This window comes from Pteropus medius, unplaced genomic scaffold (genome assembly GCF_902729225.1).
Source record: "Pteropus medius unplaced genomic scaffold, Ma_sr-lr_union100, whole genome shotgun sequence".
NCBI lineage: Eukaryota > Metazoa > Chordata > Mammalia > Chiroptera > Pteropodidae > Pteropus > Pteropus medius.
This window is the reverse complement of record NW_024349519.1, coordinates 5209745-5228295: the sequence shown is the minus strand read 5'-3', so window position 1 is coordinate 5228295 and position 18551 is coordinate 5209745. Positions and strand designations below refer to the sequence as shown.

Sequence of the window (18551 nt, the reverse complement as noted above, 5' to 3'; positions counted from 1 at the left end):
TGTGTGCCCCTGGTATAAAGAGAAGCTTTTAAAGGTGTTGCAAGTTTTTGTCAGCCTCTTGCCCATATTCCCTTTGCCCTAAGAAGGGTATATACCACACAGGAGCTATTTCCATCCCAACTGCAATAATTTGGATAAAAAAAATTTTTAATTTCTGAAGTAATTTTAGAATTATACACTTATTGATGAACGATTTCTTTTAAGTAAGGAAAGTGAAAACAAGGTGTTAATATATCACAAATGTTTATTTAAAAGTTTATAAATTTAAAGATTTTAATTATGAATGGAAACATTTTCTAAAATGTTACACATTTCATTTTAATGTTTGTAACTGATTTAAGGCACATAGTGCAAAATACTTCATTTCTGATACAGAGATCCCTAAGTGTTTAACCACATTGGTACAAAATTGCTTTAGTACCATATGTGGTATGATATACTCTTAATAATTGGGGAAAAAACTTTGTGGGTAAAATTAATACTCTTATTTACTGGCAAAAATCTATTAGTAGATTCAGCTTTTTGGTCTATAGAGTAGGTTTCCATAGAAAAATATTAATTTAAAACCACAGTATCATATAATATGCAACTATTCACCTGAGAATTTGTCCATAAATAATTTTACTGATTTTATGTTCTAGCTTTGAGAGACTTTGGATATAAAATAACTTGAATATCTCTAATAGAAATTTTGTATATGTAAGTATAATTTTATCAAATCTTTCTCATTTCTGATAATATAGTACATAACTGAGAAAATAGCTTTTTAAGAGCAGATATATACACATGTAAGAGTTATAAAGACATAGAATATAAACATAGAAACAGTGCTCTTCTAAGTACAATTAGAGGTAGGTGTTTTAAGTCAAATTCTATATCTTTATTATACCCACAAAAGTTCTTATTTCATATTTAACCTAAGCACACATTTTTAATACAAAATTATACCATATTTTTAGAATTTAAAAAATCTGAATAATCAATTAAAGGAAATATGAAACAAGGTATCTAGACTGTATCAGTAGAAAGTATAATGGCTATGTACTTTTTTGATGTGACGATTGGTTTACCACTCATCTGACAGATTAAATAATGTTTATGGTAGTTTTAAATAAGCTCATTTTTCTGTTTACTTGCCCCAGTTTAGCAAGTAGAATAAACATCTCATTGTAAAGTAGGATACTGAGTGGAAATTTACATGTGTTTATAGATAGAATTGTGGTCCCATCCAAGTTGTGAACAACATTATGTCCTTTTAAAAAAAATCCTGATTAGAGTCATATCTGCTGAGTTTATTTTAAAGGCCATGAAAAAAATTAAGCAGAGATTTTACTCCCTGATGAACACACTTAAAAAAAGGCACAGACATTTTGGATATGGAAATCTCAGGAAGGGAAGAATAAAGAAATGAGCACCAGTTATTTGAAGGTTTCCAGAGAATACTGCTTCTTTGGGACATACTTTCCACTTCTGAATGTTCATATTACTTGAATTGGGAGACCAGTAGCCAGGTGAGGAACACACTTCCCACAGAATCCTCCACATCTGCCGTAGAGTTTGGTTCCATCCTAAAAACAAGAAGCAGCAGAAATATAGGGAGAATCTGATACAAGCTGGTACCTGCATGCACAAGGCAGAAAAAGCAAATGCTTTGATTCATGTGGCTGAAATCATTAGCCAAGTTTTCCTATATAACAATTACATTTGAGGTCAAAGATCATACCATTTCAGGGATTGGTTGAAATTGGTAGTCACAGGCATTAGATAACCTGAGATTCATATTAGCTACTTGATTATAAACCACACTATAATTTAACAATTCATCTCAATCCACATATTTTTCATCAAGGTGAGTTTATTAAAACCTCTCCCAATTTTCAGCCCATTATTTACATGATTTTATATAAGATTCTCATAGAATAATGATATTATACAAACTTTACCTGTATACCTTCTATGACCATTAACCTCAAACATCACATGGAAGCATTAGAAATATAGTCTGAAGAAAAGTATAAAAGGGGGGAAATGGACTGAAAGCACTAATTAGAGAAGGAAAATTGAAAAGGAAGTGTTTTTCTTTGAAGAAAAGCAGAGTTGGTAGTCAGGACAAAATATTCATTCTGGACCGCCTTCCATCTTTAGGTTCAAATGTCAGACTGAAAATAGTTGGATAGGATGAGGCAAAAATAGTTTGAACTCCTATGGTTTCTGGAAGGGTAAGCTTTCATTGTTTGGATTTTTTAATGTTAGGAGGAAGGGTTGAGAGGGTTCCTGGAACATTTCGGGATGAAGAATATTTTGAGATCAGAGGCTTTTAAAAGTTGTCTTTTCTTTCAGAAGCTTTTTTAACTTTCAAGAATCTGAGTAAACAGAAGGAATGACAGTAAAAATTCCAATTAATGTACATTCCTACTCCCAGATTGTAAAAAACTAACTTTGATTAAATTTACTGGCAAATGAATATGTTTGCATCCCCATAAGTATATTTGGGTTTCACAAGTATCAATTCCACACCAGGCATCAGATTTCAGGAAAGATTTTCATGCATAACATTTTTGATTGAGGTAGAAAATCTCAATCTTTAGAGCAAAACTTAAGTAGAAGCAAAAGGAATGATTTTACTAGACATTTATATCTACCAGTGACCATAGCCAGAGTTCGGTCTTTTCATTTAACCAAAAGACATCTAAAAGCTGGAAAAATAAGGTAAGAATATTTCATTGAGCTCTCTACATACAGAAATATACTTTACAAAGTAATTAATGTATCCCCATTCTTTCACCAAAATGGATTAGACCTAAATATGCCAAATAAGTATTTAAGAATAGTCATTTGTTTAAAAAAGCTTACTGCTTACATATAAAATGAATAAAAATTCTTTATTCCTTAGAATGTGTTAAAGTCTATCCAGAAAATTGAATTTCATTTTCAAACGTTTGTATAAACAGGAGTAACAGAAGTCACTTTTATCAAAAGAAACAATAAAACATCAGCGTGGGCAGGGGCGGTTGATGGAGCTGATTTATATGCAATACAGGTAAGAACATTTATCATACAGATCCTGATTTACTAAAGTTACCAAATTTTCTTAGATAGCATGACTCTAAGTAATAGGAGCCATCGCATAAAGTATATGTGCTAGTATACCACAGCAGCAGCAAAATTAAATGGATTCTACTTTAGCAAATACATGTGCGAGCGGTAAAATCCAAATAACATTGTTATTTAGATAAAGGTAGAAGAAAAAGTGTGTACGACCATAAAAATTTGTCCTAATTCGTAAGCTATGGTGAAGGATATTTTGTAAAATGACGAAGCAATAAGGTAAATAAACCCCAAATTTACCCCTCACTTTAAAGTATAGTTGAAATGCAGGTATTGCAGAAAGAGGTTGTGCTTTTAAGTCATTTGCCCCAAACGTGAGCTAGATAAAATCTGTATGCCCTGGCATTTGATATTTCATGTTCCGATATCTGTAACCTGTATAAAAATTTGTATATAAAACCTTTATATGCATATAATAAAATGAACCCAATTCCATAAATGTTATACCACATTACATGCAATAACTCATTAGTTACTAACCTCATATAACTCTAAGTTAGAAGACGTTAATGCTAGTTCACAGCACAGAAGTATTTCAAACAGCTTTTTGACAGAACTTACTTGTGATCTGTGTATGACGACAGAGGCATAACTCCCCTGAGCAAGCCACCTTGCTGTGCTGGATATCTTCATCCCAGTTCCTGCCAAATTAATGCTGAACTGTCCCTGGATTGTAAACAAAACGAAATAAAAATAGATGAAACTTATGAAATATTTAAGAATGCTCTTTGCTGAACACACCTGAATGTGAATTATATAAAAAGGACAAATTGCTTTTTAAGGGTCTTCCCTGTAAAATGAAAGAATAGTGATACAACCTCAAAGAAAATGAACCAGCTAAGACATTTAAAAATTGAGACAACTGAATTAATACCACATAATGTTATTTGTGCAAAAGTAATTCTGTCCAACCCTAGGACTCTAAAACTTGACCCTTCGTTACTAACTTCCCTGATAAGTTAGAACTGTTTAATGAATTTTCTAGAATCTTCTGTTACTGTGCTCTTCCCTTTTGTGTTAAGAATATTACTTCTTAACCTACCACACAAACTACTGAATGTAGTATTATCCCAGCTATTACGTCCTTTTTAAGTATCCAGAAGTGTAGGTGGACCTGTGATGCCACATAATTTACACATATGGTGTGTGAGCCCCCTAGTGGCTTGATGAGCTAATTCTTTTCAAGACATAGAACCATTTTTAAATCGATATTTCAGACTGTTAAAATTTAGACTTTTGAGAAAACACGTGACTAGCATGGGCAAAATTTGTGTCACATGATCTTGTAATATAGAATTATATATTGAAAAGTAGTACTTCATGTTAATTAAACCTACTGACAATGTTCAATATACATATAGACTCAGTGATATTAAGGCATTCTTAGATCATAATATTCCATGGCCTAAGACTCATAAATCTTGAGAAAGACTGTGCTAAAACATTGGGGATTATATTATGTGAATGAAAATATTACCTTGTCATGAAAGCTAAGGCTAAATGAATTTCAAATATAACAAATTATTACTATTTCCCCAATTACATGTCAATTTAGTTTTCTGAGCAATCTATTGTATTTAAAATCAAAATAGAGATTCAAATACATTGATAACATATTGAGAATTTCCTCCATAACAGAAATAATTTTAGACTAACTCCAGAGAAAATTATTACATATCATTTGGTTATGAAATTTAGAGTATGATCTGTATGTGTTTCAACACTGAGGGCTTAGGTACTCAGTGTTTCTGAATGGATGAATTAAGTGCAGCATTATAAAAGTAAATATACACAAATACACATCTAAACCCTTCATACTCCGTGATAATGAGTGACACTAACACTAGACATATTAGTATTTTATATTGGTAATACTTGAATGAGAACAACTAATTCTAAAGATACATTCCACTATTTGATACTTACACAATCAGATATAGGTTTTGCACTGGATAAATGGGCTTCTCACCAAGTAGAATGTCTTAAAAAGGGAAATGTATTCTGTGATGTAGGGTTTTCTATGACCAGCCACTATTGAGTGCCCTGCTTGGGCCATGTGGTGTTTTCACAACCTTATATTCTATTCTTCTATTTATTCTTTACCTCCCTGCTCAAGGTTGCCTGGAAGTGTTCGAAGATACGTACACTGGAATTGAAAGGAAAAAATCTCACGGAGAGACTTAGATGGTTGTGAACACAATCAGTTGGGTCTAGAAATACATGTTTCTCCATTTCCCAGACTAATTTTCATAATGTTTACTTATGAATTTAGTCCTTGTTAAAAAGCAACATAATACAATCTCAAAGAAATAGTAAAGCAATTCCTCTAAAATTTGGGCTGATGTTGATAGAGGTAAAAATACATTTCACTTGTTCAAAATTGAATGACATGGTATCAAATTCTGTGGGAGTACAGACAGGTCTCACTATAAATCTGATAAAAACAGATTGGTGGTTCCCGGGGATGGGGGAAATGAGTAAGGGTGGTCAATAGATACAAACTTTCAGGCATAAGATAAATTCTGGGGATGTAATGTTCAGTATGGTAATTATAGTTAACAATATTGTATTGTATATTTGAAAGTTTCTAAGAGGATAGATCTTAAAAGTCTATCACAAAAAATATTTTGTATTTATATGAAGTGATAGATGTTAACTTATTGTGGTAATTATTTTACAACATATGCATGAACTAATGTGATGTCATATGACAATTATAAATAAAACTGGGAGAAAATAAACCTGATACGTGAAATAGTGTATGTGCAGAAATTAATGCAATGTAGAGAATTATAAGTGCCATAAGAAGAGTACTGGTACATTTCTATGGGACTTCAGAAGTAATAAATGATTGAATAAATGTATTATTTCTATTCCACTGCTTCATTTACAATTAAAGTGTACACTTCCCTAAGCCTAATCTTTAACTTGAAAAGTTGGTTCAACACAGGAGTTGCTATAAAAAAAAGTTTTAAAAAACTAATATGAAGTTTACCTCCTTCTCTTCTCCCTTGACATTTGTTAGAAGAGGCCACCATAAAAATTAAAATTCTTAACATTGTTAAAATGTCTATACTATACAATGCAATCTATAGATTCATTGCAATATCTATCAAAATACCAATGGCATTGTTCACAGAACTAGAATCCTAAAATTTATATGGAACCACAAAAGACCCCGAATAACCAAAGCAATCTTGAGAAAGGAGAACAAAGTTGGAGGTATCATAATACCTGATATGAAACTATACTATAAGGCTATCATAATCAAAACAGCATGGTACTAACATAAAAATAGACACATAGATTAATGAAACAGAATAAAGCCCAGAAGTAAACCTATGCCTATATGGTCAATTAACCTATGACAAAGAAGGCAAGAATACACAGTGGGATAAAGACAGTCTCTTCAATAAATGGTGGTGGGAAAACTTGACAGATACATGCAAAAAAATAAAACTGAATACTTACTTATACTGTATATAAGAATAAAGTCAAATGCAAGACCTGAAACCATAAAATTTCTAGAAGAAAACATAGGCAGTAAACTCTTTGACATCTCTCCTAGCAATATCTTTGTGGATGACTCTTTGGGCAAGGGAAACAAAAGAAAAAATAAATGGCACTACATTAAACTGAAGTTTTTGCACAGTGAAGGAAACCATCAACAAAACAAAAAGACAATCTACTGAACGGGAGAAGATATTTGCCAGTGATATATCCAATAAGGGGTTACTATCCAAAATATATAAGGAACTCATACAACTTAGCACCAAAAAACAATCCATTTAAAAAGTAGGCAGAGGACCTGAATAGACATTTCTCCAAAAAAGACATACAGATGGCCAACAGACATATGAAAAGATGCTCTACATCACTAGTCATCAGGGAAATATAAATTAAATCCACAATGAGATATCACCTCATACCTGTCAGAATGACTATCGTCAATATATCAAGTGTGAGATAGGATGTGGATAAAAGAGAACCCCTGTGCATGGACTGAAAATCGGCACAGCCACTATGAAAAACACTATGATAGAACTACCCAATGACCTAGAAATTCCACTTCTGGATATTTATCCTAAGAAATCCAAAACACTAATTCAAAAAGATATATATACCTCTATGTTCATTGCAGCATTATTTACAATAGCCAAAATATGGAAGCAACCTAAGCATCCATAAATAGAGTAAATAGGATAAAGATGAGGTACGTATGTACAATGGAATATTACTCAGCCACAATAAAGGAAATCTTGCCATTTGTGAAAATATGGATGGAACTAGAGAGTATTCTAAGTGGAATAAGTCAGACAAACACCATTAGACTTTAGTTATACGTGGAATTTAAAAAACAAATGAACGAACAAACTCATAGAACAAATTGATGGTTGCCAGATGGGAGTGGGGGAGTTGGAGGGATGGATTAAAGGATTAAGAAGTAAAAATTTCCAATTCTAAAAATAGTCATGGGGATGTAAAGTACAGCACAGGAAAAATAGTAACAGTGTAACAACTAGGTCTGGTGTCACATTGTAAGATATAAATGTCTGATCACTATGTTGTATACCTGAAACTAATGTTGTATATCAACTGTAATTGAAAAAAATAAAAATTTAAAAATTAAATAAAGTAAAATTCTAATAGTCAATTCACAAGTAGAAGGTAAGGTGATTCAAAAGACCCAGGAATTCAAGAAAGTAGAGTATCTGTCCTTGAGTAATTAGCTGCATAAAAAAAAAAAAAAGTAGTTCTGGATATAAAATAGAAAAGAAACAGAGGTAGATGCTACTTTTAATATTCCGGTTCTTTAATGGACTGGTTGGTTCATTTGTGCTCATTACATCATTGTGTTTTATAATTGTAAAATGTGTTATACATATTTTATTATGAACAGGATCTAGATCTATATATCTAATGTAGAAAACTGATTTTAAAATTTAAAAAGATAGTTACATAGATTGGAAAAAAAATAAAGTTGAAAGAACCATACTATTTTATTTTAACACTCATTATAAAGGTATTATACCAAAGACAGTGTTGTGTTGGTGAGGAAAGAGACATGTAGATCAATATAACAGAATAGAGTTCATAAATATATCCAATATATATGTCCAATTGATTTTTGACAAAGATGGAAAGGCAATTCAGTAGAGAAAATATACTTTTCAATGAATAATGTTAGGACTTCTATGTCTATCTGCAAAAACCCTCAAACTTCATACAAAATTCAAAATAAATCATACGTCTAGATGTAAAAACAAAACAAAGTTTTTGAAGAAAACACAAAATCTTTGTAACTCTGAGTTAGTCAAAGATTCTTAAATATGACTAATTAGACAACTCAAAGAAAAATATAATACATTTGACATTAAAATTTAAAATTTTTGCTCTGTGAAAGACACTTAAGAGAAATAAAAAATTCAGACCAGGAGAAAATATTTGCAAATATCATATTCAACAAATGACTTGCATTCAGAATTACAAAAACTTCTCAACACTAAACAGTAAGGAAAGGGCCCAGTTTTTAAAATGGGCAAAAGATGTGAATACGCACTTCACCAAGGAGGATATAGAGATGGCAAATGAAAGATTCTTAACATTAGTGAAATACAAATTAAAACTGCAATGAGATAACACTGCAGATGTGGAAACAGACAAACTTGTCAATACTAAGTGGTGATAAGGAAACGAAGCAATTAGAACTTTAATCTTTGCTGGTAGAAATACAAAATGGCATAGCTACTCTATAAAACAGTTTTACAGTTTCTTATAAAGTTAAACACACTCATACCACATGACCCTGCAATCCACTCATATTTATCCTAGAGAAATAAAAATGTATGTGCACACAAAAACCTGTACACATATGTGCATACAAGCTCTATTTATAATCTCCGAACAACTCATTTTCTTCCAACAGATAAATGGACAAACTGTAGGACAACTTTATAACATCCATGTGATGGAATAAGTCTCAGCAATAAAAAAGAACAAATTATTGATACATGCAACAACACAGATGGATCTCAAAGGCATTACATTGAGTGAAGGAAGCCAATCCCAAAAGGTTACATAATGTATGTCGTCATTTGTATGATATTTCAGAAAAGGTGAAACTATAGCAAAAGAGAGCAGCAGTGTTTACCAGGAGTTAGGTATGAGGGAGGAATTAAATTCATGCAGGGAACGTGAGGGCACTGTTCTATATTCTGATTATGGTGATGGTAACATACATCTGTCCACATGTTAAAATTGTATACCAAAAAAGGCCATTTTACTGTATGTTATTTTAAATTTTTTTAAATGTGAATAGATGTCTTTTTAAGGAGAAATATTTTCTAATTGGCTTGCAAACAAAACCTGACTACATGCTATGTATTAGAGACACACTTAAATTCATAAAGGCTAAAATTAAAAGGATGTGCAAAACATATACCAGGCAAATGGCCTTAAAAAGAGAGTAAGGATAGCAATCCAGATAAAGAACAAAGAATTCAAGTCTCAGGAAAATATGACAAAAAAGTGCTCAAAACCATAATATACAATGAAGACATAATACAAGAATATTATGCATCAAATAACACAACAACTTTTATGAAGCAAAAACTACAGGAAATACAAGAAGACATAGAAACACCCTAACAGGAAATTTCAATATCACTTTTAGTAACTAGACAGAGCAAGTGAGCAAAAATGATCTAAACAATATATCAAAAGAGAAGATCTTATGGATACAGATAGAATGTGTATGTGTGTGTGTGTGTGTGTGTGTGTAAAACTCCACATCCTGATAATAAAGAATAGATGTTCAAAATACTTAACTGGCTTTGAATACTCTGAATGTTGGCCATGATCCACTGGCATTGGCTAAATGTGTTTATTTCTCTTGCTATTATGTAATCGATGTTAATTACAAAATAGCAAAAGAGATACACTTTAAAATTTGTGGCTCTGTAAAAAGTACCAAACATTTTACTTCACTTTTGATGTATGTATTCTAAAGTCATATCACACTCCTTAACCTCATCTTATGTTGCAATGTGGCAAAGTTTATTTTCCCTAAAGAGTGCCATATGTATCCATTCTCTTTCTAGGGTTCATGTCCCAGGGTGCCCTGTCATATGCAAACACAGAGGATGTGGCTTTGATGAATCCCAAACAACAGAATAAGTTCTTTCTGTGACATCAAACATCTGGAGAGTATTCATGCAAATGTTGTGTAACTTAACACAAAATCTGGTTTATATATTTGACAGAAAATCCAAGAATACAGGGTAGTGTGTATTTTTAGTAACAGTAACCTCAGGCAGTTGACTACAGACTGAATAAAGATAAGCATAGCTCCTTTTGGCAGCATATACCTATGCCCGATAACATCTAATTTTGGAAATAGAGCTTTGTATTCCACAAATGCCTAGAGAACTATGTGAAGGAAGCTCCTACCTTGATGAACAGAGGAGCATTTTCCTACTATACTGGTTCTGCCTCTGACTTTCTCAAAGATCTTGGACAGGCTAACATGGAGAGTCTGCTTCTCCAACTATAAACTGGGAGTATGCAGTTTACAACTACATAACTTTCTTAAGATATTGTAGGGAGGAAGATGATGTTACATAAAGTTGAAGAAAAGAAGTTAGAAATTAATGAAAATAGCTTGTCTTATTTAAAAACGATGGTGCTAACACCTCTTAGATTCCATGTTCATTGAGAAATTTATGTTTATAATAATTAGCTTTAAGATATTTCCTATAAGGAAAGTTCACTAATGAGATAAAAAGTAGTTTTGATTCCACTTGACAGTTATATAATTTACTGACATGTCAGTCTTCTGTGAATATTGTTGATGTCTCATTGACCAGAACTTACTCAATTCAGCATATAATGAAAAGGAGCAGATGCTCAGAACTTGGTGACCTTTCCAAAGTAATGGCATCTTGGTGGCATTCTCAATTTACTTCTCTTTGATCACATCAAGTAAATGACCAGAAAACATAAATTAGAAGGATGGGTTGTTGGACAAAGTTGACCTAGTCTTGACAGGGGTTGGTCATTGAAGAATGAATAATCTCCATTTAAGAGGGTCAAAATAAAATTGTTATTAAAAAAAAAACCCACACGTGAGGGAAAAATTGTTTAGATGCTAAGTTTTAAAACAGGTGTTCAAAGAGGCAGTATAAGAATTCAGAAGGTGAAGAACAGTCCTAGGAAGGAAACCGAATAGAAGATGTAGTTACAGAGTCACTAACTGGAAGATAGACTAATCATCTGGTAGACCAATATGACTAAAGTGGTGTGTGTTGGGGGGAGGGGGACAAAAATTGACATGACTAGAGTTAACTCTCCTCAAAGATTGAATGAGATTCCTCTGCAAAGTTATCTATGTTTAAAAATAGAGCTGAGAAGGAGGCACTGCTAGAATGCAGTTTGAGGAACCCTGTGGATTTTCTCGCCAGCAAAGCAAACATAATTTGTAAGAATTAGAAGATGCAGCAATTATTTAAAGTCTCTGGAAATTATCCTAAGGCTATACAACGAATGGAGAAATTTATGCAAGAAAAACTATGAACTCTAGGTAAGGACAGTGAGTATCTGTGACATTTGAACCACAATCTATTCTATCCTCCCCTCTACCTCAGGAAGATGATCGCTATACTCTTGATGGGTACATCTAAGAACACAGGACTTTATTTCCCACAGCTCCCTGTTAAAGCTAAGTTTTCTCTCTGGGAGAAGCAATCCAGCAGCACTTCTCATCTCACCCACATCCGTGCTCCAGAAGCTCTATTATATGCAAGAGTGGCTGTGAGTCTGAGGCTCCCTTCTGCCACTCAATCCTTACTCATAGAACAGAAAATCTACCCCAGGCATGGCAGGCCTGAGTCATCCCCACTCAAATTCACTGGCAAGGAAGAGGTTCCATGCAGAGAAGGGCAAGCCAAGAAGGCCAGGGGCTAGTGCCATGAGCTAGTATCCCGCTTACAGAATGGAAGTATTACTCTGAGAAGTGGGCCCTACCCTTAAATCCACAGACTTGGTACAAAGATTCTTCCTTGAAGAATCAAGTTGTAAGAACAGAAAATACCATAGCTTTTCCTAAGGGAACTGTGCTTATTTGGGATAGAGCATGGGGAAATTCAAGCCTAAAGATGCTTTTGAAAAAAAGATTTTTCAAAATCTGGTGTGCAACTAAGAGGAGGCTGGTGGTAGTTTGATGAGAGCAACAAGCAAAATCGTAGATCAAATTGAAGTTTACAGAGAGACACAGGGAAAGGGACAGTTAAGAAGGGAGCCTATTGAGGTCTGACCTGACCTCAAAGACTGACTGATATGATTACCCTGGTCAAGTGGCCCGAATTTAATTGGATCAGACCATAGGGTAATTTATGCCTAGAGGATGTTATTGAAAGAATAGAGCAATCATCTAGCAATTAGTGGAGATTGAGAGTTAAGTACAATACCAGTAGAGGCAGACCAGCTTGAAACTTAACAGGGAGTCAGGGAAAGGGAAAATCAGAAAGCCCAGCTAAATAAAATGTCATTCAGGAGAATCATGGTGACTGCGTACATGTCCGAGGCTGTACCCCCAGGGAAGTGACATCAAAAACTGCACACTACAAGGCGAATAGATGTCAGTGAAATAATCCATTCAAGGAACTAAACAAGTAAGCAAGCAAACAACAAGTTCTAGAGGAGAAGGGAGATTTGGTATCCATAGTTGCTAAAATACATTATCTAAAATGTCCAGTTTTCAACAAAAAATTATAAGACATGCAAAAAAAAAAAAACTGGAAAGGACGACTCATATACAGGGAGTAAAAGGCAACAGAAACTTCCTTAGAGAAGTTCTGGATGCCAGACTGAGCAAAAAAGACTTCAAACAGCTACTATAAATATGTTCAAAGAAGTAAAGAAAAAAGTAAAGGAAGGTATGATAGTGTCTCATCCAATAAAAAATATCAGTGAAGAGACAGACATATATTTACAAGAAGTCAAAGGACAATTCTGGTGTTTAAAAGTACCATAACCAAAATAAAAAATTCACTAGAGGGACTCAAACAGTAGATTGGAGTTAGCAGAAGAATCAGCAAATATGAAAATACATCAATAGTGATGATACACTCTGAACAGAGAGAAAAAAGAATGAAGAAAAATTAACAGACTCAGAGAAACAAAGGGACACTATTAAGTGCACCAATGTATGCATAATGGGAGTACTGAGAGGAGGGAGAAAAGAAGAAAGAATATATTTGAAGAAAAAGTGGTTGAAAACTTTCTGAATTTTGTGAATGCATTAATCTACACATTCAAGAAGTTCAAGACTCCAACGTGGGTAAATACAAAGAGATTGACATCCAAATATGTCACAGTAAAAATGTAGAAAGAAAGAAAATCTGTAAGCCTCAAGAGAAAGGTGATCACATACAGGGGGATCCCAATAAGATAAATAGCTAACTTCTATTGTTTATCTAGAAGCCAGAGGACAGTGGAATGACGTATTTAAAGTGCTAAAAAGTGAGAACTATAAATCAAGAATTTTGTAACAAGAAAATCAATCTTTCAGGAAAGAAGGCAAAATAAAGACATTCCTAGATAAACAAAACAGAAGTTTTGTTACAAGCAGGCCTGTCTTAAAAGACATACTAAAGGAAGTTTTTCAGACTGTAATCAAGTGACATGACACATTAATACAAACCAACACAAAACAACCAAAGAGTACTGATAAAGGTAATTATAAAAGATGCTATAATTGCATATTTCTTTTCTTCTCTTAACTGATTTAAAAAGCAATTATATAAACCCATATATATGCATGTGTGTGTGTGTGTGTATATACATATATTATTGACCTGTAATATATAGAAATGTAATATATTTGATCATATTAGCACAAATAAAGCAGGTAGAAACAAAGCTGTTTAGAGTAAGAAAATGACACCAGCTGATACCAAATACACAGAAAAAAATGAAGAGAACCAGAAATGATAAATAAAAACGTTCATAAAAAACTATGGTTTGAGACAACATGGATGGACCTTGAAATAATCTTGCTAAGTGAAATCAGACAGAAAAAGTTGAAAACCACATGATATCACTTATATGTAGGATATAAACCTAAAAACAACAAACGAACAGGACAAACAGAGACTCATGGACATGAACAATAGACTAGTGGTCTATTGTAGAGGGGAGGAAATGAGGGGAAAAAGGGAAGAAGGTGGGGTAAAAGAGTCAAATATGTGGTGAGAGAAAGAAATTAACTGTGGGCAGTGAACACACAATGCAATATATACATGCCTTTCTGTTGAATTGTACACCTGAAACTTACTGGATTTCATTAACCAATGTCACCATAATAATAAATAAATTGTAAAAAAAAAAAAAAGCTTATTTGAAAAATTAAAAACTATGGATATATAATTTCTCTCATTTCTTCTCATTGACTAAAAGACATAAAATTATATATAAAGTAATATTATAAAAATGTATTGTGGGTTTGTTACATATGTAAATAGTACATGTTTAACAAATTTAACACCAAAAAAAGAGAAGAGGAAATAGAGCATGTATAGGACTAATGTTTCTATATTTCACTAAAATTAAGTAGGATAAATCTGAAGTAGATTCTGGTAAGTTCAGATGTATATTGTAAGCCCTCGAGCAACCATTAGCAAAGCAATTCAGAAAATAAAAATTAAAATTATTAAAGAAATTAAAATGTTGCACTAGAAAACATTCACTGAATAAAAAAGAAAGTGGTTAAGAAGAAATAGAGGAACAAAAACAACAAAAGGCATATAGAAAACAAAAAGTAAAATGGCAAATATAAATCCAGACATATCAATAATGACATTAAACAATGCAATCAAAAGGCAGAGATCCAATAAAGTTCTTACTGTAGGAGACAAAGATATAAACAAGTCTTATCCAAAGATATAAATGTGTTAAAAGTAAATGAGATGAAAACATATAAACCATGTCCTATAAGCAAGCTGAGTGGCCATAAGATAAATTTTCGATTTAATAATGATAAAAGAGAAAACATCAGGAAATGATGACAATTGTAAACATGAAATCATGTACAACAAAATCCCAAAGTAAATGAATCAAATACAATGTAAATGAAACTATAAGGTCAAAGTGAGAAACAGACAATTCAAAAATAATAGTTGCAAAGTTCCAGTATATAGAACAACTAGGAAGAAGATCCACAAGGAAATAGAAGAGTTAAACAATGCTTTAAAACAACTAGCCCTGACAGACTTCGCCCAACAACAGAATATACATTCTTTCCAAGCACACACTGAACATTGTCCAGGATAGCCATATGCTATGCCATAAAACAAGCCTCAATAGATCTAAAAGGATTAAATAATACAAAGTGTGTTCCAACCACTGTGGAATGTAAGTAAAAATCAATAACAGAAGGAAATAGGGGAAATTCACAAAATATGAATTAAACACCACACTCTCAAATGACCAATGGGTCAAAAAAAAAAAAAAAAAACATAAGATGAATGAAAATAAATGCGGAACATATCAAAACTTCAGGAAGGCAGCAAAAGTAGTGCTTCAAGGGAAATATGTAGCTGTAAAAGCCTATATTAAAAGAGAAAAACGATCTCATTATCGACAACCTAACATTTCACCTAAAGACACTGAGAGAAGAAGAGGAAATTAAATCTAAAGCAACCAGAAGGAAAAAAATGAGAGCATGGAAACGATGAAGAGAAAATAGAAATAAAGAATAGAAAATAAATTCAATGAAACCAAAAGTTGGTTTTTTTAAAAGAACAACAAAATTGACAAACCAAGAAAAAAGAGGAGACTCAAATTACTAAGGAGTGAGAGAACATGACTCAATATTATAAGAATATAAAAGATCATAAATGAAATAATATGAACAATTACATGCCAACTAATTAGATAAATTTCATAAAATGGAAAAATTCCTAAAAAGACAAACTACCAAAAGGGACTCAAGGAGAACTAAAAAGTCTGTATAGATCTACGATAAATAAAGAAATTGAATTACTAATTAAAACAACTTTTACAAAGAAAATCCTAGGCTCAAAAAACAAATTAATGGGACTATTTTAACCTAAGAAGCTTGGGTGCAGCAAAAGAACTGTCAACAAGGTAGAGACAACCATCTGAATGGGAAAATATATTTGTAAGCAATGCCTCCCATAAGGGCCTAATATCCAAAATATATAAAGAACTCAGACAAGTCAATAAGAAAAAAAAAAACCCAATTAAAAAATGGTCAGAAGACCTGAACAGATACTTCTCCCAAGAAGACATACAAATGGCCAACAAACATATGAAAGGATGCTGAGCTTCACTAGCTATTAGCGAGACACAAATCAAAAGCACGATGAGATACCATCTAACACCTGTTAGAATGGCTGTTGTCAACAGGACAAGTAACAACAAGTGTTGGAGAGGATGTGGAGAAAAAAGAACCCTCATACACTGCTGGTGGAACTGCAAATTGGAGCAACTACTATGGAAAACAGTATGGAGGTTTCTCAGAAAACTAAGAATTGATCTACCATATGATCCAGCACTCCCTCTACTGAGTATTTACCCCAAAGACTTGAAAATATTTATCCGAAAAGATATATGTACACCAATGTTCATTGGAGCATTATGCACAGTGGCCAGGACATGGACATGCTACAATAGATGACTGGATAAAGTAGATGTGGTACATATGTACAATGGAATATTATTCAACTAAAAAAGAGATGAAATACTGCCATTTGCTACAACATGGATGGATCTTGAGATAATCATGCTAAGTGAAATAAGCCAGACAGAAAAAGTTGAAAACCACATGATATCACTCATATGTGGGATATAAATCAAAAAGCAACAAACATGACAAACAGACTCTTGGACATGGACAATAGACTAGTGGTTACCAGCGGGGAGGGGAAAAAGGGATCAAATATGTGGGGACAGAAAGAAATCTAACAATGGGCGGTGAACACACAATGCAATACATATATGACTTACTGTTAATTGTATACTTGAAACTTATTGGATTTTTTAAATCAATGTTACCATAATAAAAAAGAAAAGAAAACCCCAGGCTTAGATGGCTTTGCTATGACCCTACCAAACATTTAAAGAATTTATTCTTCACAATCTCTTCAAAAAAAGTAGGAGAGGAAGAAACACTTTCCAGTTCATTCTATGAGGCCAGTATTTCTCTGATACCAAAAGTAGAAAAGGACATCACAGGAAAAGAAAATGGTAGATCAATATCTCTTATGAACATAGATGAAAAATTCTCAACAAAGCAAACTAAATATAGCAAAACATAAAAAGAATTGTACCCTGTGACCATGAGATTTTTTGCCAGGAACACAAAGTTGCTTCAAAATATAAAAAACAATCAGTGTGATACACCATATTACTACAGGAACAGACAAGAATCAAAGGATCATCTTAATAGATACAGAAGAAGCATTTGACCAAATCAAACACTCCTTTCATGATAAAACCACTTAAATTATAAATAGAAAGGCATTTCCTCTACCTGATCAAAGACATCAACAAAACACTCTCAGCTAACAAATTTAATGATGAAAGACTAAATGCTAAAATCAGAAACAAGACAAAGATGTCCACTCTTATCACTTCTATTCCACACCATACTGGAAGTTTTAGCTAGGGCAATGAAGCAAGACAAAGACATAAAAGGCATCTGGATTGCAAAGGAAGAAGTAAAACTATCTTCATTCGTAGATAATATCACCATATATATAGAAAATCCTAAGGAATCCAATAAAAAACTATTACAAATGATAAATGAGTTCAGCAAGGCCATAGGATACAATATCAATTTATAAAAATGTAGGCAAAATTTAGTGATTTATTTAGGTCTAAGTTTTGGCAGGAGGTCTCTTCACTGGACAACCCTCCCTGTCAAAAACCTTCTATATTGTGAGACGGAATCTGCTGTCTTTTTATGCCTCCTGGAGTAACACTCACTGACCTCACTTTCTTTCAAGGTGCTCTTTAATTATTTAAAGATAGTTATCATAACCTCCTCTTCCTTTTCTAGCCACCTTCTTCATTTTCCCGTATGTGACATGATTTAAACTCTCCTTTTATTGTGCTGGATGTCACCTCCTACTCCTAGATAAATTAAAATTTTATTTTTCCCAACAGAAATTTAAGAATAAATGTAATATTCCAGTGTCAAGTACAAATAAACCTTTTAAGCTTACTTTGTGTTTGGTACCTTATGATTATTTAAGTTTAAAAATTATATCGTGTTTTACATGAGTCAGAATGAACTCATGGTTCTTAAACAAAACACCTAAGTCTCTTTCATGTTACATGGTCGGGTTCTATTTATATTTATGGACCTAAGATTAATATATTTGTTCCAATAAATTTTCCTTATTTTTTCAGCCCATAGTTCT

At 32.9% G+C, this 18551-nt stretch overlaps 1 protein-coding gene across 4 annotated transcripts in view; it reads right to left on the bottom strand.

Moving 5' to 3' along the window:
- Window positions 1-337: 337 nt before the first annotated feature.
- Window positions 338-18551, bottom strand: part of ADAMTS20 (ADAM metallopeptidase with thrombospondin type 1 motif 20) — a 149931-nt gene continuing 131717 nt past the window's right edge. For all 4 annotated transcript variants that reach the window (XM_039882260.1, XM_039882259.1, XM_039882261.1 and 1 more), the window contains 2 exons: window positions 3670-3774; window positions 338-1568 (listed from right to left, as the gene is read on the bottom strand). In XM_039882260.1, the coding sequence (XP_039738194.1) occupies window positions 1479-1568; window positions 3670-3774 (195 nt within the window). In that variant the 3' untranslated portion in view covers window positions 338-1478. The remainder of the gene's footprint in view (window positions 1569-3669; window positions 3775-18551) is intronic.